At 36.0% G+C, this 22490-nt stretch overlaps 1 protein-coding gene across 1 annotated transcript in view; it reads left to right on the plus strand.

Annotated features, from left to right (window-relative positions):
* The window catches only part of FGF10 (fibroblast growth factor 10), an 87930-nt gene extending 65901 nt beyond the window's left edge, over window positions 1-22029 (plus strand). Inside the window, exons 2-3 of the mRNA XM_003811011.5 lie at window positions 11631-11734; window positions 16967-22029. Coding sequence (XP_003811059.1) covers window positions 11631-11734; window positions 16967-17164 — 302 coding nt within the window. The 3' untranslated portion in view covers window positions 17165-22029. The remainder of the gene's footprint in view (window positions 1-11630; window positions 11735-16966) is intronic.
* The last annotated feature ends 461 nt before the right edge of the window (window positions 22030-22490 follow it).

The raw sequence follows: 22490 nt of genomic DNA on the forward strand, positions 1-22490 counted from the left end.
AGTGGTGATTGTTGTTCTAAAAATCTCTGGAGTAGTTCTCATAACTCAAAAACTCTGGCCAGGGATCTACCTTTAAAAAGCCATCTCACTTCTGTGTATAAGGGAAGATGTAGCTGGGCGCAGTGGCTCACACCTGTAATCCCAGCACTTTGGGAGGCTAAGGCGGGCAGATCACTTGAGGTCAGGAGTTCAATGCCAGCCTGGCCAACATGGAGAAACCCTGTCTCTACTAAAACCACAAAAATTAGCCGGGCATGCTGATGGGCACCCTATAATCTCAGCTACTTGGGAGGCTGAGGCAGGAGAATCGCTGGAACCCAGGAGGCAGAGGTTGTGGTGAACTGAGATCTTGCCACTGCACTCTGGCCTGGGCAACAGAGTGAGATTCTGTCTCAAAAAAAAGAGAAGATGTGTGTGCTCTCTGTCTGTCTCCTCACAGAACTGTGCAAACAGACATGAGTTAAGAGCGTGTACTTTAATGTGGTTGATAATTTTAATCACATCCTGCAAAATGTTGTTAAGTTCAAGTGACATTTTTTGTCTAGCCAGCATTTCTCTGTAGATGACACAGTGCATAGACTCACATTCAGAAGCGACCTCTTTGACCCGAGCAGTGAAATCAGAAAGCCATTTTAGTCACGGCAGCTACTCTGTCTATGCATATACTGACACAAAATGACCAATTCAGTTTTCTTGATATATATTCATTCAAAGACTTGAATGTTTATGCAGCTGTGGTGTTGATTGCCAACAAAAGTGCACATAACAAATCCTCATGCACATCTTCCTGAAAAATATATTGCACTAAAACAAGCATTGTTGCCTTGTCAACATCAATAGACACATCAACCTAGACTACATACCATGGTGACTCATTAGTCCTCTCTGACAATTGTGCCCTGATATCCCCTGCTATTTCATCAATTGGTCTAGTTATGGTGCTAGCTGAAAGAGGAACATGTGCCAACTTTTGAACTGCAGCCTCTTCTGTAAGTTCATGACAAATGTCCTTAGCAGCAGGAAGGATCAACTCTTCACCAATAGTAAAGGGTCTCTTAGCTGTAGCAATGTGGTTAGCCACTAAGAATGATGCTCTCAGTTTAGACACATTTGATGAAGTGGTGTCCTTCAATGTTTGCTTCTGTTCTTCATGTTCATCTTTTTTTTTTCTTTTGAAAAACTTCAAAAGGGACTGGCACTTTGGGAGGCCTAGGTGGGTGGATTGCTTGAGGCCAGGAGTTTGAGACCAGCCTGAGCAACATGGTGAAACCCCATATATACAAAAAATACAAAAATCAGGCATGGCGGCACATGCCTGTGGTTCCAGCTACTAGGGATACTGAGATGGAAGGATCACTTGAGTCCGGGAGGCAGAGGTTGTGCCACTGCACTCCAGCCTGGGTAACAGAGTGAGACCCTACCTCAAAAAGAAAAAAAAAGTAGAGAAAAAGAAAAAAAAAGAAAACCTCCAAAGACTTGAATTTGACTTTTGACGCAGGGTGCTTAATCTGCATGTGGTGAAGAAGTTTTAAAGGTTTTATGGCTTTTTTGGATAGCCAGTCATCACATATTATACAAAGCAGGCTTGCAGAATGAATGTGAATCACCTGTTGCAGTGAACCCATAATTTAAGTAGGACTCTTGTTATTTTCTTTTAAATGCTGAATTTTTGTAGGCAGTCTTAGAAGTCTTCCGCTGTTTCATCACTGGGTCTTTCCCTCCTTCAAAGAAGCACTCCAGTGATGTTTGTTTTTTTACTCATTTTGGCTGGGTTAGCTTGAGGGCTTACCAAAACTGTGACTGAAACAAGTGCACAGTGCAGGAAAGAAGCATGGGTGGAAGTGGTAAATACAATAATGGATGGGCCATACATGAACTAAATTAAGTGCTAGATTCTGACTTAAAGCCTGACACCAGATGCAGCACAGATAGGGTTTTGATATGAGTCTGTAAGCAACTGATTTATGATGGTCTCTGTGCAGTCAAATCTGTCCGCTAACGTTCATCTATATTTGCAGCTGCTCCTCAGTGCTAGCATCGCCACCTCAGCTTCGCCTCAGATCATCAGGCATTAGATTCTCATAAGAAACATGCAACCCAGTCCCTCACATATGCAGTTCCCAATAGTGTTCGAGCTCCTATGAGAATCTAATGCTGTTGCTGATCTGACGGGAGGCAGAGATCAGGCAGTAACGACTGATGGGCAGTAGCTGTGGAGTGGCTGCAAATACAGATGGAGCTTCACTCACTCACCACCGGCCACTTCCTGCTGTGCGGCCTGGTTCCTACCAGGCCATGGACCAGTACCAGTCCATGGCCCAGTGGTTGGAGACCCCTGAGTTACATAAATATATAGTTATGGCAAATGAATCAATGTTGCCATTTGTCAAGTATACATAAATAGATAAATTGTCTTTCTGCACAATCAAATCAAAATTCACATACCACACAGTGGAATATATATTTCTTATAAGTATTATGATTACCCACTAAGTAATCATGGAAATAATCTTTGAAGGAATTAAGAGGCCAATTATGTATTATTCTATACCATGTTGGAAGCTTGTCAAATTTACAATACACATGTTCAAAGTGAGCCTACAGCTTGAACCCCTCAAACTTATTCCATATTAAGTATTTAAAACTACTCAGGGCTGTTCATGATTAGCTAATTTGTGAACACTTTAATGCATCAAGTAAGACTTTTTCTTACAGGAAACCCAATATCAAGATGTGCTCTACTGACCCATTTTATTATTTTCCTTAAATTGAGGAGAAAAGATACTCTATATTATAATTAGTTATATTAAAGAAATTCATAAAAACCTGAGTAAATGTGGTAGACAGTTTATAGCAATGTCTTTAGGGTAAATGTCTATATTAACATGTTGATCATTTATTAAAATATGCCATGCAGTAATTCCTCTAACCCTTTATGTGGCTTAAATTTTTTTCTCTCTTTATAAATAAAATGCAGTGGCCAAGCCCAAATAGAATGAATTGTTTCTGTGTAATGAACAAGATATAAAATCTTTGCCTGGCTGCCAACTGTTTGTAAATGTTAGCAGGAGCCTCATGGTGAGGTAGACTAAGTATTTACTTAAGGCTCTAAGTAACCTTTACAGATAAGTCCCTCAATCTCTCTGGATTTCCCAGTGTCATCTATACGAAAGAGAATTGGATATGAAACAGACAATCTCTAGATTTCTTCGAAATCTTCTCTGACTCTACAATTTGCTAAGACCAAGCCTTAAATGATCTGAACTTTTCTCACTAAAATAACAAGTATTTTTTAAATTTAGTAATTTTAGCTCAAATTAGATTGATCAGAGGTTTTGATTGAACATAGAAGATATCTCAAAATAATGTAAAATAACTTAGTACTTTGGGGAAAAATATGACAGTTGACTTGCTTGCCAAAGCTTCTGTATCATAATAGATCTAATCTAGGTAGTAAGTTGGCTTCTACTGATGCATAACATGTTTCTAACATTATTTTGCATTCTGGATATATTTTCCCAGAAGTGATAACATTGCAATGATTGTCCCTTATTTTTGCATGGTCAGTATATGAAACTTTCTGTCCAGACTGGCAGACTTTCTGTCCTTCCAATGTTCGCGAGAAGACACAAACCACACAAAGATTCCCTTGGGATTTTCCTTAAAATATGAAATGCATTAGATAAGAATAGAGACAAAAGTGGGATGTGGCCATGATGCCCTGGCAAAAAGCCAGGATTTCTAACTTTTCAGAATTTTTGAAGGGTTATCTACTAAAGGAAATGAGGGGAAAGAAAAACCAATAAATTGCTACATAAAACTTTATATAGAAATATGTTTTCTGATACAGAAATGTTTACCTCTCGGGAAGAATTACTCTCTGCCTTGCTCATGGCTTTGTTACCATTCAAATGAATTGTGCAGAACTTTTCTAAGGTAATCGTTCAGGCTTCCTTTCTTAACTTTTCTGTCTTGTACCATTTCCCGCAATTTATCCCATTGCAAAATGGGATCAAAAGTCAGTTATCTTGGGTCACAGCAAATGACTCAAACATGTAAGTGTTTCCAGTAGTTGTTGTTTTTTTGTTTGTTTGCTGGATTGCTGGTAGTTGGGAATAAGGGTAGAGTTTCTATCTCCAGGGGAACACAAGCTTTTCTAGATCTTTATTTTACCCAAAACTAGCGATAGAATCATTTCACACTTTGTGAATACAATTTATATCAGCACTTATTATGAACAGTTCTCAAGAATTACAAATCCATTTCTGTCCTAGACACGTGTCATTTGTGTCTCACTGTGAATGTATCCTAAGAACAGAGAGGATAATGTTTGAAAACATGACATTATTACAATATTGATAAGTGATTATTTCCTGAAATATTTCCATAATGTTAAATACATTTTAAAAATCTCTACCAGTGAGGAAAAAATTAGAAAAAAAAAGTCAAGTTTACCAAATCTATTGATCTAGCACAGTGTTGTGAAGAAACCTATTAGATGGTCATCTGCAAATATTTGTTCACTTATGATCACTGTGAAAGATCTGGAGTCATATTTCATTTGTAATAAAAATGCAGTAAGAAATTGATCTTTAACACACTTTAACAATTAATTTACCACTTAAGAATATTGTCCCTATATTGCATTGTAAGTTTCTGATACTTTTAATGTTAGATCAGTGACAATGGCTCAATGACAATATTGGTTAAATATAGTCTTAAATTGACAAGTGTTTTGGGATCTGCCACTGTACTCATCAATAAGGCTAAGCTAGGCACTGTATTTATCCTATGACTTGAATTATCAGGTGAGAATGTAAAATGTCATTTTGGTATTTAGCATACTGTGAAAGATATATCATCTTATCCAGAGATAGAAAGGATTTTCTGCAAATTCAGATCTCATTTCTATCTGTAATTCCAAATGCATGTCAAGTGTATTGACAGAACTGTGGAAGATAGAGAAAGTAAATAACTCAAATACATTATACTAAAAAGGCAACCAGAGTGTATAATGGTAGGAGGTGGACTAGACCTAGATTACTGATTAGCCCAGTCTAGTACCCTCCTTTTAATGACAATGAGATCATTCTAGAGCAAGTATTAATATATGCTTTCAACACTGGGTGTAGGGTGAAGGATAAAGTGGAGCCCTATTGCTTTGAGACAATTTCTTGACCATGTGCATATATTTAAGGGGGCCATATAGTCCTTTAATTCTTGGTGTTAACACAATTAGCCTTTTGAAAAAGCCCATAAAATTCTTATGAGTAGTTGAAGGCACTTAAGTTTCCACCAACATTTCCACACTTTTAAAATGGAGAAGAAAATAAAGATTCTGATGACTATCAACAACAATGCAGTATATCTGTACACAAATCCCAAATTCACAATACCATAGTTATGTAGATGTTAAAAATCCCATACCTGTTCAAAAATGAGGTTACTAATTTTCCACATTGTTTAAAATTTTTCTTGTTGTTAAGCTGCCGCTATTACTTGTGTATATTCCTGTCTGTGGTTCTGCTTCTATGCACACGTTCTGTCAATGCTTTTTTGCATCAAAGCTGTGCTTTGTCTCTGAATCGTATTGTATAGAACAGTGTGTGGTCCTTGGACAAGCAGAATCAGCACTGTTTGGAAATATGCCAGGAATTCTAATTCTCTACTCCAATCTAGAATTACTAAGTCAAAAATCCCAGCAATCTGTCTTTAAGCAAGTCTTCCAGATGATTCTGATGCATGTTCATATTTGAGAACTATTGGTATAGAAGGTTGGTTAACTTGCCACTATTCTGATTGAGCAGACAGTAAATATATATTTAGCACCCACTCTCTGAGATTCTTTGCAACCCTATGAGCTATAGGCCAGTGGTCCCCAACCTTTTTGGCATCAGAGACTGGTTTCGTGGAAGACAATTTTTTACACGAAAGGGAATGAGGAGATGGTTTGTAGATGAAACTGTTCCACCCCAGATTATCAGGTATTAGTTAGATTCTCATATGGAGTGTGCAACCTAGATCCCTTGCTTGCATTGTTCACAGTAGGGTTCGCACTCCTGTGAGAATCTAATGCTGCCACTGATCTGATAAGAGGCAGTGCTCAGGCAGTAATGCTAGTGATGGAGAGTGGCTAAATACAGTTGAAACCTCGCTCTCGCTTGCCTATGGCTTGCCTCCCGCTGTGTGGCCCAGTTCCAATATTGGTCCATGGGACATTACAGTTCCCATAATGTTTTGAGGCTTCACTTCATTTAACTTTGTTTCATTTTTAAAGAGAGGTAAAACCACATTTAGAGCCATTTAGACTCACACTATGGTATGGCCACATAATCCCAGAGGTATTAGTGAAAATGTGATAACAACCCCAAGGAGCTCCCTAAGTCCTTCTGTGCTAGGATATAATAGATGAACTTAGGACACTGACAACAATTCTTGGGAGAGAGAGAGGTTTCATTTAGAGAGGTTAGTATTTGTGTCTTACGTTGTGCTAACTATGATATGTTTCAGCATCTTGATTAAAACTATGAAACTATATAGCATTATAATCAATTTCAAGTTAAAATGTTTACAGAAAAATAGATGTGACTGATTCTGAATTAATGAGACTTTCCACGTTTCACAATAATTTTTTTTTGGAAAGTACATTCCTCACCCAGAAAAGCACCACTACCACTCAATGAAGCAGAACCTTTAGTTTTAGCTAGTGGCCACCTCAAAGTGCCGTTGGGGGAGGTGGGGAGAAATGTGGCTCAAGCACTTGAGCTCTTTCTCTCTCCAAGCCTGTTTTTATGCATGCACTTTCTCTCCCTGGAATGTTCCTTCTCAACTTCCCAAATCCCCCCTATTAAAATCCTGCTCTTGAAAAGTCACCTCAAACACCAGCTGTCTTCTTCAGGATGGCTTCACTATTTAAAGTAATGTATAACATATGTTATCTCTCATACCACACAATATATTTTCTTTCTGTTTTTTTTTTTGTATTGTCATTACTTATTTGGGTCTTTATTTTATTGAGCTTTAAAACTCCTTGAGGCAAGGACCACATCTTGTTTGCCTTTGTAACCTTCAGAATGAGAGCTAACACCTACCCTGCACACTGGTGCTTAATACACATTAGCTGAATTAATTTACTCGGTCTATAGAATTCCATTGTATATTTATGTTCTATTTATCTAGGAGTGGATAGAAGGATTTTGCACTTATTTTTCACATCTAGTTTTCCTTGTCTATATCCATTCTATTAAATACAAGTTTTATTTGCCATATACTTTCTCCTGTTGTGTTTATGGAAAAATATTTAGTGAGAAACTTACCCTCCAGACCAATAGCTTTTTCATTCTAATAGCACCAAAACAGAAGAAGCCTTTGTCCAACATGATTGCTAGGGGGACAATAGGTCAGATGCTCCTCTTCTGGAGAAGAATGAGAAGCAGCAGCTGGGAAAGATGCTTGTGAATGGCCACCTTCTCAGATTAACTATTTAGTCACTCATCAAAACATTACCAGCCCAAACAATTATATATATGAGTATTAAAAGAAAAAATGCATTTACACGAAAATTGTGACTTCTAAGTTATTTCCACTCAGAGATTATCAAGTCACAAAATTTTCTCCATTACTAAGGTGATGATGCATCATGAGGGAACATTCGCAAAGTAATATGAACTGATTTTTGTCATAATCGCTTTTGTAATGTTGACTATCAAACTTTATTTTTTAAGATTTTAAATATAATCTAAAATAAGCTTTATAGATTGCTACTATTTACTGAAGAAATTTGCTAAATATTACTTTATTTCTAATGTATTCTTTAAACAATTTTATATTTGTAGACAAAATCCTTCCTAGTTGCCAAAATTCTTAGAATCTGCACAAGATGTTTACTAAACTGAGTCTCATTATCTCCCAACTTCACTTTTCCCAGCTTCCTGACTTGTTCCTTGTACTCCAGTTGGTAAATCAAACCTCTTATGATATTTGAAAACACCATACTGTTTTACCTTAATAATTTGCTCTTGCCTTCCCACCCTTCCCAGCCTTCCCCTGGACACTTCTTAACCTTCATGACTCAGTTCAGGTCTCATCTCCAACAATAATTTGATTGTGGAACCCCAGCCAGTATGACCTGCCTTTACCTTTGCCCCATAGTCCCCTTGTCATCATCTTAAGTCATCACTTACTGCCATGTAACATGTTTTATTGTAATTATCTGTGTTTGTCTTTTATTCCCAATAGTACATAGACTTATCAATAGAAAAGCCATTACGTATTTGACTTTATATTTTCATTTTCTAAAAGCGTACCCTTCTCCTCCTAGGTCTTCCTAAGTGATTGAACTAAATTGTCCAAAGACCCTTAAATAGATTCACAATACTACCTGGGCTATTCATGTTTTAAGGGACATAAAAACTAATATAGTTACAACTTAATATAAATAATAGAATTTCACTACAAGAATATGCCTATAAATTTACAAAATATCTGTTTTACATGAATGGGAAATATAATTCATGTGTCCTTTCATTAATAATATAATTTTCAGGTGTTTCTTTGAGTAAAAAAAAAAAACCTTTTTTTATAGCTTTTAATGTTAAGGTAATTGTAGAGTCATAAACTTGTAAGAAACACGGGGAGATCCAGTATGCCCTTAACTCACTTTCCTCCAGGAGGCTCTTTTAACTGGCATTTAGTTTTGCTTCAAAATATACACATATAGAACTATAAGCTACTGATCCAACAATCCTCAAACGAAATTCTGGAGCTCCTTTCCAAAAATAATTTGATAGGCAAACTTGATCATCCTCACCAAAGAACAGAAAAACTGGAGTGATTCCTTACAAAAAGTAAAGAAGTCCTCTAGGCTTCAGTCCTTCAGAACTCCCCTTTCACATTCACAGATGTTTATAATAGGTGCAGTCATTGTCCATTACTCACAAGGTGATCAAATTATAACTTACCTGACCATACGCTGCGTCCAAAAATTATTTTCAAAATTCAAAAGGATTTTAAATCACCTATGTCTTCCCTCTATTTTGAAACAATAACTAAGTAATAATATAAAAAATGATAGCTAAACCTTTTTAAGCTTGCCTAAAGTAGTTGCAAAGTGGAAAAAAAAATGGTTGATTCAGTCTTTGAATATTGCGCTCCCATTTCAGGTAAAGCAGAAAGAAACAAAGGGGTATCTAAGCTAAATATAATCTACAATACCACTTGCAGTTCATCCTCAGAAATAACAGGTCAAAAATTCAGTTATATCTTATACTATTACTATAGCTCAGTCTGTTAGTATAGTTTAATCCCAGGACGTTGCATGCACCTTCACAAATATTGGTTTATTTTTTGCTTAAAATCATCCTTCATTCCTCTTTGTTCTATTAATTTTCAGTTTCAAAAGTATACATAAGAGAATATCTTGCAGTTTACTGACAGTACTTTCTTGTCTTTTGGCCAGACAATGTAAGCAGCTGCCTAATCTTTTGCCCCTGAATTCTACCTCCTGCTCTGCTCTGTATCTTCTGCTTATGACATAAATAAAGTATGTTAGATTTTGTTCTCTAAGATTCAGACGTTATCCTCTATGGCATGCCATCATCCTTGGGAGGAACAGCACATTAAGTCATTAAAGAAAATTATCTTGATGAGTCATTTTGTCAGATGGTTTGCAACAGGGTTCCCTTGTAGGAATGGGAAAGAGGAGGAAGATGTGATGGAGAGGCAAAGTAGTCAGAGATGGGGAGCAATAGAGTCTAAAAGTCAGAGGCTTAAGTGTTAACATCCATTATTACCGACCTTTATCACCTTACCACCTGTGTGTGTGTGAGTTAAATAACCTAAGTATCTTCCGTTTTTATATTTGTAATCGAGACTAAAAACAGTATCCTTAGAGGGCTATTGTGTGAATTAAGAAAATATTTTTCAGAATATGCAAATAAATATGCGTGTGTGTGTGTGTGTGTGTACCTTAGGGAAACTACCAGCATAAGGGAAATGGATGTAAAAAAACACAAATAATGTCTCCTTCATCCTTCACAATCTTTCCTTGGTTTTGGCTTGCAAATAGAGTGAGATATATCTCTTTTGATGAAAAGGAGTGCTGTGTTAGGTCAGAGACTTCCTACAGATACATGGACAGAAGGGTCTCTGACATGTAGTCTTGGCAAAGTCTCTGGTTATGTCAACTTGGCAACAGGGGAAACTCAAGCATTTCTATTGGCCTCCATAAGGCTAACCTGTGAAGGAATAGGAAAGAAGGTATTCATCTCTCGAGAATAAGCTAAGCCACTCTACCTCTATGGGAAGAGTGAAAACATATAATCTGTAGACTGCATTGGGGATGGTGTTTCTCATGATACATGACAAGTGATAATATGCTCAACTTTCAGATTTCATGTATTAAGCCAATGGGAATTTGTATGTAGTGTTCAGGATTTACATAGCCCATTGAAGAATTTCCAAAATCTAGCACTGTTGGAGAAAAACTACCCTCTAATGATAATTAAGAAGATACTAAGCTCCAGGCAAATTCTAATAATTTTATAGGTACTATCTCATTTAATATTCACAACAAAATTATGAGGGAGGTACTATTATGTTGCCCATTTTGCAAATAAAATTGAGTCATGGGACACTTCAGTGACTTCTCCTATGGTAATTCACTAATAAATGCAGAGCCAGGAGTTGAACCCAGACATTTTGGCTCCAGAGGCCACATGCTAATCACGATGCTACTTGTCTACCCTGAACAAACTGCTGAGAGTTATGAAATAAGTAGTTTTAGTTCTCTAGGTCTTCTTAAACTAAAATGGGTGGGCACTTTGAGTAGACGATAAACTGACTTCCCTATTGTGATCTACAAACTTTTCCGAGAAAATTATCTTTAGATGCAGCAATCGAAACTTGTGTATAAGGGGAAAAGGAGCTCTTGTCTACCTCTTACTACTTCCCTCGATTTTCCATTTTTCCTAGGAAAAAAAAAAAACCTTAAAAATCCATGTTTATGGATTTTCCCCCAACACAGAGCAGTAATTCTGCTATTTCAGGGACAGTGCAGATGTTGGGATTAGTCTCCCTGTATCTCAGAATGTCAACACATTTGCTAAAAATGAATCTATCAGTTAAATGTAGCCAAGAGATTTAGATTATCTATATCCTACCAAGAAGAAATAGTTTATCACTGTTTTCAGAGATTGAGGTAATCTGGCATATTATTGACATGTGCTACAGATTTAATTTAATACCATAGTACAGATATGGGCTCTGATAAGTTATTTTGAAATCTAGGCTAAGATGAGTGGAGTTGTTTCAATATTTATAGGGTTGAAAATGCAGAGTTAGCAAAGGAAGCATTTTAATTAAAACAATATTTTATATGTATGCTCAGAGTAAAATGAAGGGGAATTCTTTTAAAGCCTTATTACTTTTTTCTATATATTTGCTGGAAATACTTGCCGGGCTTTAAGACACAATGAAAAAGATTTGCTTGTTTGCTTGTTTGTTTACCAATGTTTTGTGCCTTTTGTTTTTAGAACCACACAAAAAACAACTCAATAGTTTCTTTTGATTTTACTTTTCTTCCAAATATATTTAGGATTCTTTATTTAGCCTTTTAAAATTGTATGTTTTAGGCATCCTGGAGATAACATCAGTAGAAATCGGAGTTGTTGCCGTCAAAGCCATTAACAGCAACTATTACTTAGCCATGAACAAGAAGGGGAAACTCTATGGCTCAGTAAGTATTCTGCTTTTGTTTTCAAATCCACTCCAGTAAACCATCACCATAGTTTTGGAATGTTTCCTCCAGACACCGAATAGCTTTGTTATCCTTCTATTGCTAGTAAATAGAGCCACAGTGGGTTAGTCACCACTGTTTCAAGGGTTGGCAAAGCAGCTCTTCCAATTCTGTAATCTCCTCTGTTGTTCACCCATTAGTCTACCACACAGGCTGCTGCTGGCATTTGTCTGTGAATGTTCTAAACTGCTAACCAAGTCAGGCTCTCACGGAAGCATCCGGTCAGATTGGCACGGAAAATGAAGACAACTTGGAGAAAAAACACTAAAAACAAAGATCTTGAATTGAGTAGAAACCCATGTATTATATATGTGTTACGGCTGAAGATGAAATAAGGGCTCAGATGTTTTGCATTTTGTTAAAATCTGAAATGGGGAAATGTGTCAAGAAACACCATTTTGCTTGTTGTTCAATCAACTCTAGAATTTTATTTACCTAGACAATAACCTTTAATTCAAATTATGCCTCAAAATCATATATATATGTGGGAAATATTTGCAATAGGGTCCTTGTAGAGCAGGTATCCCTGCAGTGCTTTGGGCACATCCATGCCTATATTCCATACCAGGTGTTAAGTATTTGGAATACCACTTCTGCAATCTTGGATCAAACTCTTTTAAACCAATTTCTTAGAAATTTAAGATCTCACTTAAAATGCCAAATAGTTGTTTTATAATTGCAATTGTAATAATAATTAAATTACAAGCAGTGAGACAATTTATCCTGCTCAAGTCCTTAGAAAAAAACGCATCAATCAATCATATCAACATCTACTATATGCCAGATATTGTTTGACATATCAAAGATGCATAAGAAAGAAGTATAGAAATGGGCCTTGACTTCAAATAATTTATAATATATTTAGGGGAAATGTTAACAAATATGAAATAATTACAGCATGATTGGTTGTTACATGTATGAAAGGATCAGCTATAGCAAAGCAGCCCTATAATAAAGTTGGGAACTAGGTTTCAATCTCTTAGCTGTCATTTGAATGATGACAGGAGTATATTAGTTTGTGCATGTGGATCCATCTTATTGTGTCCCTCCCAGAGATAGATCAAGGGGATGCTAACTGAATTTCATTTTTTTCTCTGGATTCTACTGAAGGGGAGTGTATTGAAGGCAACTATAAACTTGGAAGAATTTTAATTTAATTTTTTGGAGGACATGTAATATTATATATGGCCAGAAATAAAACCTGTGACACAAATCTTTTAAATAATTTTTACTTTTGTAAACAGATCCTGTGTCATTTTTACATTTTTATGTAATCAAAAAGGAATTTCACTTTAAATTTGTAAATAAACTTACTTTGTTGATTAGCATAAGGCTGAGAGAACCATTTAGAACCATTTAGTGACCATTTAGAACCAGCAGCTCTTAAACTTGAGTATGCATCAGAATCAGTGGAAGGGCTTATTAAAAGACAGAATAATGGGATCCACAGCCATATTTTCTGATTCAATAAGTCTGTGGTGCGGTTCAATTTCCATTTCTCACATGGTCCCAGGTGTTCCTGATGCTGCTGGTGCAGTAACCACAATTTGAGAACCGCTGGTCTGGATGTAGAGTAGCCTTATATTTTACTAATATCAGGTCCACTTTTAACTGGGGAGTCAGGCATGCTTTGAGTTGGTCCCTGGGACTAGGGCAAATGCTTTTTTTTTGCATGGGGGTCAGAGGAATTTTAGTAAAATTTCTCCATTACCATTGCTCCCCTAATGAACCCAGAGGAATAACAGACCATTATAAAAAGTGGTTCCATTTAGGGGTTCACATCATAATCTCTTTTGAGGCATGTTTAATGTTTTCATTAAACATGTCCAGGTTCTTCCTTGATCTACTATATCAGAATTATTGGGGAAGAGAACCAGGTACATATTCTTTGAAGAGATAACAACACACATACTTAGTCTAGACCCAACGTCCTAGAGCCAGCTAACACTAATTTAGATTAAGGAAGAAAATGTAAATAATTTTAATGAATATAAAAGATTTTAAATACTTTTAATTGATAAAATATACTTATTTAAAAACATGACATCAAGGAGAAATGGATAACTTTCAAATAAACTCTGACATAAAAATATTTAATACTTTTCTTCACATTTCTCCTCTTTTTTTCTTCTGCCCCAACACAGCTCATGGACTGTGCTTATGCTTCATCTTGAGCTCTAAGCTCTGTGAATTATTTCATTCAAATTATTTATTTAAAGTAGAGTCCGGTGGCTTTCTATTATCTGCAGTGGCACTTATCTGAGATTTCTCTCATTAATGTGTTTGTTGTTCACTGTCTTCTCCCAATAGATTGTGACCTTGGAGAGAGTGAGGTCAGTCTTGTCCCCCACTATTTGTTCAGCACTTAGAACCGTACAGAGCACAGTTATACACTGCATAAACCTAACCTCTCGTAGAAGCTCAGCCAATTACAGAACATACTTTCCACTTCCAGCATGTCTCAGAAAGAAACTCATTCTCTAACCATAACATTCTTTTTTGTGTAACTTTACATTTCTACTAGGAATAATGAAAAATTATGGTTTGTTCAAATTTTAAACGAAAAATTTATTCAAGTTCAATATTCTGCTCAGAGTGGAATAGAACTAACATCAAAATTTATAAGTGCATATCTAATATAATTCTGTATATTAGGTGACAACTCTTGTAATTCCTACCTTCATTTTTTGTTTCATACAGTATCCATCGATTCCGTAAGCCCTCCTAAAAATCTGACTTGGGCAAAGATTCAGACTGACTGATTAAACCAGTTTTATATCTATTCTCTTGAATTATCTTCCTCTATTCCTTTTTGGAAACTGTATACCTTTCTTATATTTTCATTATCCATTCTCTAAGCAATTTATCTATTGTATTTTGAGTTTTCACCTGACTGATGGGATTCAGTAAATAAAGTATAAAACTGAATTAAATAGAATAGGTCTTCATAGAGCATGATTTAAGGACCAAAGAAAATTTTCAGGTAGCTGGAAAAAATCCAAACTTCTTTTAAAAAAACTTCCCGAACCCTGCTTTTGAGACCTTGCTGTAGCCTGAATTTTCTTTTTATACATAACTGCTTATGATTTGCTTAGATCCTGTCAACAACATATATTTCGAGGCCCCTTCTCTAGAGATTTGGTAACTTTGGCCCAAATATTTAAAACATCTGAAATAAAAAGGCTGATACATGTGCACTTCAATTTAAGAAACATTACTCTATAAATTAATTTTGGGGAGGAAATTTAACATTAAGCATAGGCTCCCACTTTTCTATACCTAGCTTCATCTGAAATATGAAATCACCTCAAACAATCTCAGTCCTTCATTAGTCTCTAAACTGTACCCCATTTATTGATTGAAATGAACATAATTATCCATATTTTAAAAATTACTCTGCTTTGAAAAGTATATAGTTTTAGACAGACTGAGATAAAGAGAATAAAAGTAAATCCACACTAAGGAGTTATATTCCTTTCAAATACAGAATTATTTTTGTTTTATCAAAATCCTTACCTTAAATAATTTACCTTTCCTTCTTACTTTCAGCCAGTTAAATCATCATTTGAATGTTATATTTAAATATTACTTTATAGAAGAGAAGCATTTAAGACTAAAAAATTTCAGGACAGATAACTTGAGCTGGTAGCATTAACATAGAATACATCTGCTTCTTATGGTTCTGATAATGTTCTAAACTGTGATAAATCCTACAGACACCTAGGTATATAAACATATACATTTTCAGGAATTTGGAATTTTGTAGAAATTTCAAAAAGTCTCAAGGTGAGAGAAACTGCCAAGTACAGTCCTCAACTGAACTATGCCCACGGGGCCCTTGCTTTGGATGAAGAAGATAGAACCAGAGGGCAAGTGCTCCAATTCCTTAGCTTCTTAACTACTTTAGTTTGAGTATAAGAAAAGAAGCTACTTCTCTTTTTCTGTTTGTTTTTGTTTTGTTTTGTTTTGAGACGGAGTCTCGTTCTGTTGCCCAGGCTGCAGTGCAGTGGAATGATCTCGGCTCACTGCAACCTCTGCATCCCAGCTTCAAACTACTCTCCTGCCTCAGCCTGCCGAGTAGCTGAGATTACAGGCGCCCGCCAATAAGCCCGGCTAATTTTTTCTATTTTTAGTGTAGACGGGGTTTCACCATGTTGGCCAGGCTGGTCTTGAACTCCTGACCTTGTGATTCGCCTGCCTCATCCTCCCAAAGTGCTGGGATTATAGGCGTGAGGCACTGCGGAGGCTACTTCTAAAGCCAGAGTCTTGAGATCATTGAGCTACTTCCTCTTTGTTATTAACTCCAGAGTAAGAACCTGGATTTGTGGAGTGTGTGAGAGCGAAGCCTTGTCCAGGAATGTCTCCTTAAATCCAATTGGCCTCCTGAACAAAACCAAAGCTTTATGGCTATGGGATGGAACTTCCCAGGATCCAAGTCCTTAAGATACAATGTAGGCATTGCTATTCACCATGCTCATAATTTCTTCAACATAGTAGTTCACAAAACGAGGAATTCCATGTCCTAGTTTTCAATCCCTAGAGTTCACGAGCAAAATCTGTCAAAATTCCAAGCTATAGAATATTGAAAATAATTTCATTAAATTAAGAAATTTGATATTTGGAAGAAAGACATCCCCTCCTTTTGGTTATGCAGAACTATTGTGGTTTTGCTATAAGCTCTGCTTTCTTATGAATGTGTGTGTGTATTTATTATGGATTTGTAGGTAAAGTTTGCAAACTTGACAAGCCCATATCTTTCCTTCAGTTCTATTTTTTCCCATGGGGCCCCTGGTTATTACTGTAAAAGAAGCATTATAACACTATTCTTTATTACTGACTCATCACAAATATTGTTAGTGGGATGTCTACTTCTTGACAATCACTCTAGGCACTTAAACCATATAATATTCAAAGCACATCAGCTTTTTAAAAGGGCTTTCAAAAAGTGGCTATGATGATCAATTAAAATGTATCATGTGCTTTCAAACAGAATGTGTTTTGTGGTTCTGAGATTTACTTTTCTATTGTTGACGTTATGTATTAAGTGCACAACTTAGGTACAAATGGCAACTACAAACAGAATCCTTGGACTGGAGTTCTCTGGATGGCTTGTATCAAATGAAATCAAGTACAATCACCATAGGAATAAAAGATTCTGTTTTTCCTTTGCAGAAAGAATTTAACAATGACTGTAAGCTGAAGGAGAGGATAGAGGAAAATGGATACAATACCTATGCATCATTTAACTGGCAGCATAATGGGAGGCAAATGTATGTGGCATTGAATGGAAAAGGAGCTCCAAGGAGAGGACAGAAAACACGAAGGAAAAACACCTCTGCTCACTTTCTTCCAATGGTGGTACACTCATAGAGGAAGGCAATGTTTGTGGATGCAGTAGAACCAATGGCTCTTTTGCCAAGAATAGTGGATATTCTTCATGAAGACAGTAGATTGAAAGGCAAAGACACGTTGCAGATGTCTGCTTGCTTAAAAGAAAGCCAGCCTTTGAAGGTTTTTGTATTCACTGCTGACATATGATGTTCTTTTAATTAGTTCTGTGTCATGTCTTATAATCAAGATATAGGCAGATCGAATGGGATAGAAGTTATTCCCAAGTGAAAAACATTGTGGCTGGGTTTTTTGTTGTTGTTGTCAAGTTTTTGTTTTTAAACCTCTGAGATAGAACTTAAAGGACATAGAACAATCTGTTGAAAGAACGATCTTCGGGAAAGTTATTTATGGAATACGAACTCATATCAAAGACTTCATTGCTCATTCAAGCCTAATGAATCAATGAACAGTAATACATGCAAGCATTTACTGGAAAGCACTTGGGTCATATCATATGCACAACCAAAGGAGTTCTGGATGTGGTCTCATGGAATAATTGAATAGAATTTAAAAATATAAACATGTTAGTGTGAAACTGTTCTAACAATACAAATAGTATGGTATGCTTGTGCATTCTGCCTTCATCCCTTTCTATTTCTTTCTAAGTTATTTATTTAATAGGATGTTAAATATCTTTTGGGGTTTTAAAGAGTATCTCAGCAGCTGTCTTCTGATTTATCTTTTCTTTTTATTCAGCACACCACATGCATGTTCATGACAAAGTGTTTTTAAAACTTGGCGAACACTTCAAAAATAGGAGTTGGGATTAGGGAAGCAGTATGAGTGCCCGTGTGCTATCAGTTGACTTAATTTGCACTTCTGCATTAATAACCATCAACAATAAATATGGCAATGCTGTGCCATGGCTTGAGTGAGAGATGTCTGCTATCATTTGAAAACATATATTACTCTCGAGGCTTCCTGTCTCAAGAAATAGACCAGAAGGCCAAATTCTTCTCTTTCAATACATCAGTTTGCCTCCAAGAATATACTAAAAAAAGGAAAATTAATTGCTAAATACATTTAAATAGCCTAGCCTCATTATTTACTCATGATTTCTTGCCAAATGTCATGGCGGTAAAGAGGCTGTCCACATCTCTAAAAACCCTCTGTAAATTCCACATAATGCATCTTTCCCAAAGGAACTATCAAAGAATTTGGTATGAAGCGCAACTCTCCCAGGGGCTTAAACTGAGCAAATCAAATATATACTGGTATATGTGTAACCATATACAAAAACCTGTTCTAGCTGTATGATCTAGTCTTTACAAAACCAAATAAAACTTGTTTTCTGTAAATTTAAAGAGCTTTACAAGGTTCCATAATGTAACCATATCAAAATTCATTTTGTTAGAGCAGGTATAGAAAAGAGTACATAAGAGTTTACCAATCATCATCACATTGTATTCCACTAAATAAATACATAAGCCTTATTTGCAGTGTCTGTAGTGATTTTAAAAATGTAGAAAAATACTATTTGTTCTAAATACTTTTAAGCAATAACTATAATAGTATATTGATGCTGCAGTTTTATCTTCATATTTCTTGTTTTGAAAAAGCGTTTTATTGTTTGGACACAGTATTTTGGTACAAAAAAAAAGACTCACTAAATGTGTCTTACTGAAGTTTAACCTTTGGAAATGCTGGCGTTCTGTGATTCTCCAACAAACTTATTTGTGTCAATACTTAACCAGCACTTCCAGTTAATCTGTTATTTTTAAAAATTGCTTTATTAAGAAATTTTTTGTATAATCCCATAAAAGGTCATATTTTTCCCATTCTTCAAAAAAATTGTATTACAGAAGAAACACATTTAAGGCACTGTCTTTTGGCTTATAGTTTAAATTGCATTTCATCATACTTTGCTTCCAACTTGCTTTTTGGCAAATGAGATTATAAAAATGTTTAATTTTTGTGGTTGGAATCTGGATGTTAAAATTTAATTGGTAACTCAGTCTGTGAGCTATAATGTAATGCATTCCTATCAAAACTAGGTATCTATTTTTCCTTTATTTGAAAATAATAATTGCACCTGACACATAAACATAGACCACCCACAACCAAAATTAAATGTTTGGTAAGACAAATACACATTGGATGACCACAGTAACAGCAAACAAGGCACAAACTGGATTCTTATTTCACATAGACATTTAGATTACTAAAGAGACTATGTGTAAACAGTCATCATTATAGTACTCAAGACACTAAAACGGCTTCTAGCGAAATATATTAAAACTTGCAGAGGCCAAAAATAGAAAACATCTCCCTGTCTCTCCCACATTTCCCTCACAGAAAGACAAAAAACCTGCCTGGTGCAGTAGCTCACACCTGTAATCTCAGCAGTTTGGGAGACTGTGGGAAGATGGCTTGAGTCCAGGAGTTCTAGACAGGCCTGAGAAACCTAGTGAGACATCCTTCTCTTAAACAAAACAAAACAAAACAAATGTAGCCATGCGTGGTGGCATATACCTGTGGTCCCAACTACTCAGGAGGCTGAAACGGAAGGATCTCTTGGGCCCAGGAGTTTGAGGCTGCAGTGAGCTATAATCTTGCCATTGCACTCCAGCCTGGGTGAAAAAGAGCCAGAAAGAAAGGAAAGAGAGAAAAGAGAAAAGAAAGAGAGAAAAGACAGAAAGACAGGAAGGAAGGAAGGAAGGAAGGAAGCAAGGAAAGAAGGAAGGAAGGAAAGAAGGGAGGGAAGGAAGGAGAGAGAAAGAAAGATTGTTTGGTAAGGAGTAATGACATTCTCTTGCATTTAAAAGTGGCATATTTGCTTGAAATGGAAATAGAATTCTGGTCCCTTTTGTAACTACTGAAGAAAAAAAAAAAGCAGTTTCAGCCCTGAATGTTGTAGATTTGAAAAAAAAAAAAAAAATGGAGATATTGAGAGATCTGCCTCTGTAGGAGTATGGTCCCAGGCCCACAAAGTTAAAGTGCATCAGCCACAAATATGTGTCCATTTGAGTTTTGGTTCTGAGAATACTCCTCATAAAGATATAGAATCACTCCCTCCTCCTAACTCGCAAAAGGCTGAACAGTGTATAGTATGTTACATTTAAATAAAAACAATAAAAATGTTGGGAAAAGAAAATTAAAATATTGTCCTTGTTTGTTTTATTAGTCAGAAACTCTACCTGGTAATAAAGAGAGAAGCTCAAGTGTGTGCATGGCAGGATGTGGTTAAATGCCCCACAGCCCCAAACAACAACAACAGAAAAAAAAATTACTCAAACATTTGTAAGTTTTCTCTAATGTTTCACATGTGTGAGTTAGCTATCTTTACTCTAATAACAACCAAATGCTTTCAATCTTTTCTAAATATTCAGGTCCACCTAATTTACACAGTGGATAAAGAAAAATGAATTGGAAACGAGGATGGCTTATGAAACAATGGAAGACTTTTGGAGGAAAGCCAGGTGGCTGCAGAATCTGATTTCAAGGGGATGAATGACCAATGAATTTGATTTGAAAATTAGAGAGAAAAAATACATAATAATGCAAGTTGCTTCCAGGGCCCAAGCAAGTTTATGAACCCAATTTATATAGATCAGCATTAATGCTGCACAGTTCTAATAATTTGGATGCTGCCAATTCAAGGTTTGTGATTATTCAGTGAAGTAAAATTTACCTTTTTCATATTACTGAAGGGTTCAGCTGGTCCAGACTTTGTCTAAATAAAGTTATATATGTAGCTTAAAATATTTAAGAGAAGATGTCTAGTACATAAGAAGTGGGACATATACATGCAAACAGATAACATATTGATTAAGAGTTCTTGTTTATTTCATGAAGCAGGACTTTTCCAACTTAAACTGAAAAAAAAAATAAAAAGGAAGAGGAATATCTTTGAAGGATGCTCAGGAGAAAAAGGAACTCTGAGTTCTATGAGTACTTAGAAATGAAGTAATGAAGATCTGCTTCTTCTCAGACATTCATTTTCTCTTACCCTTCATTGGTTTTATTTGGTTAGGCCAGATTGCTTCTAGTCTACTTCTTTCCTACTCCAAAACCCAAAACCCCAAACTCCTTTACTACAAGATCCAAAAAGGTAAACATCCTAGATATAACTCTTATTGGCCAGGTTTGGATAACATACCAACCTCTAGACCAATCAGTATAAGAGATTTGGGAATTGTGATTGACCAATCTTCAGTGACATGACCACAGAGAGGCAAGGTGAAGATTTTGGCAGCCCACACAACCGCAACTAGTGAAGAAGAGTACACCAAGGAGACAGCAGTGCTGCAGGTGCAAAAACCAAATGGTTGTTTGCTACATCTTATTAAATGAAGCTGTGACATAAAAGCATTTTCTATTCCTATATTTCCCACCAATTCCAATTATTCTTCACCTGTTTGTCCAAATTAGAGAGGTTTTAAGATCATTCTCTTTCATATGTTCTTTACTATTGAAAGATTACTTTTGCATTGTTTTGTTTTAAGCCAAGAGTAGGGCCCTGGATATAGCTAGGCTCACTGTGGTTTTGCAAACTTTATATTGGGATGAATGCAAGTTTTCACTGAATAAAAAGCTGGTCCTTCTACTTCAACCTGTATCACAATATGATGTTATAAATGTTTCTTTCAGTTTATCCCAGGAGTATGTGCTAGTATTTTCAAGTGTATCGACATATAGAAAAAATCTGAAACCCTGATGTCATTCATTGTTTAAGTGTAAAATAAAAAAAGAAAATAGAAAAAACCTGCTTTGTCTTTTACTACATTCAACATGTGACAAAAGAAAACTTTATCACCTAAACTTTATCTATTTATCTTTTTGCAGAATAGTAAAATAAAACACAAAATGCCCTTGCAAGTGAATAATCTTTGGAAAACACCTTCATAAATACCATGTATTTGTTAAAATGGAATAATCATGATCAAACTAATGAGGTCAAACGAATTGGTCTTGTTCCTAAGTGGCTAATAATGAACATTTCCATGAGCCTGTTCCATGATAGCAACAAAGGGCAACAATTCCATAAACAGAGAAAAGCCACATGCCAAACATACATGCACGTGGCATGTATTATCTTACACATTTTTATTATCTGCCACAAAAGAGTCCATGTTCATTGTTTAATACAGGCAATTGCATCCTCTAGAGATCAGCACAGCAAATGAAGGATCAAAACACCCCATGTTCCTCATTACAACTGTAAATTGAACATATGCCTTCATACAACTTAGGCAGTGACCCCAGCTATAGAATAACCAACTACAGTGAGGTCTTACCCCTCCGAAAGTTTGGTTTTAATTACCTTATACACATCTTAAATGCCTAAATCATCTTACGGTTTTCT

The sequence above is a fragment of the Pan paniscus genome, chromosome 4 (genome assembly GCF_029289425.2).
Source record: "Pan paniscus chromosome 4, NHGRI_mPanPan1-v2.0_pri, whole genome shotgun sequence".
Taxonomy (NCBI): Eukaryota; Metazoa; Chordata; class Mammalia; order Primates; family Hominidae; genus Pan; species Pan paniscus.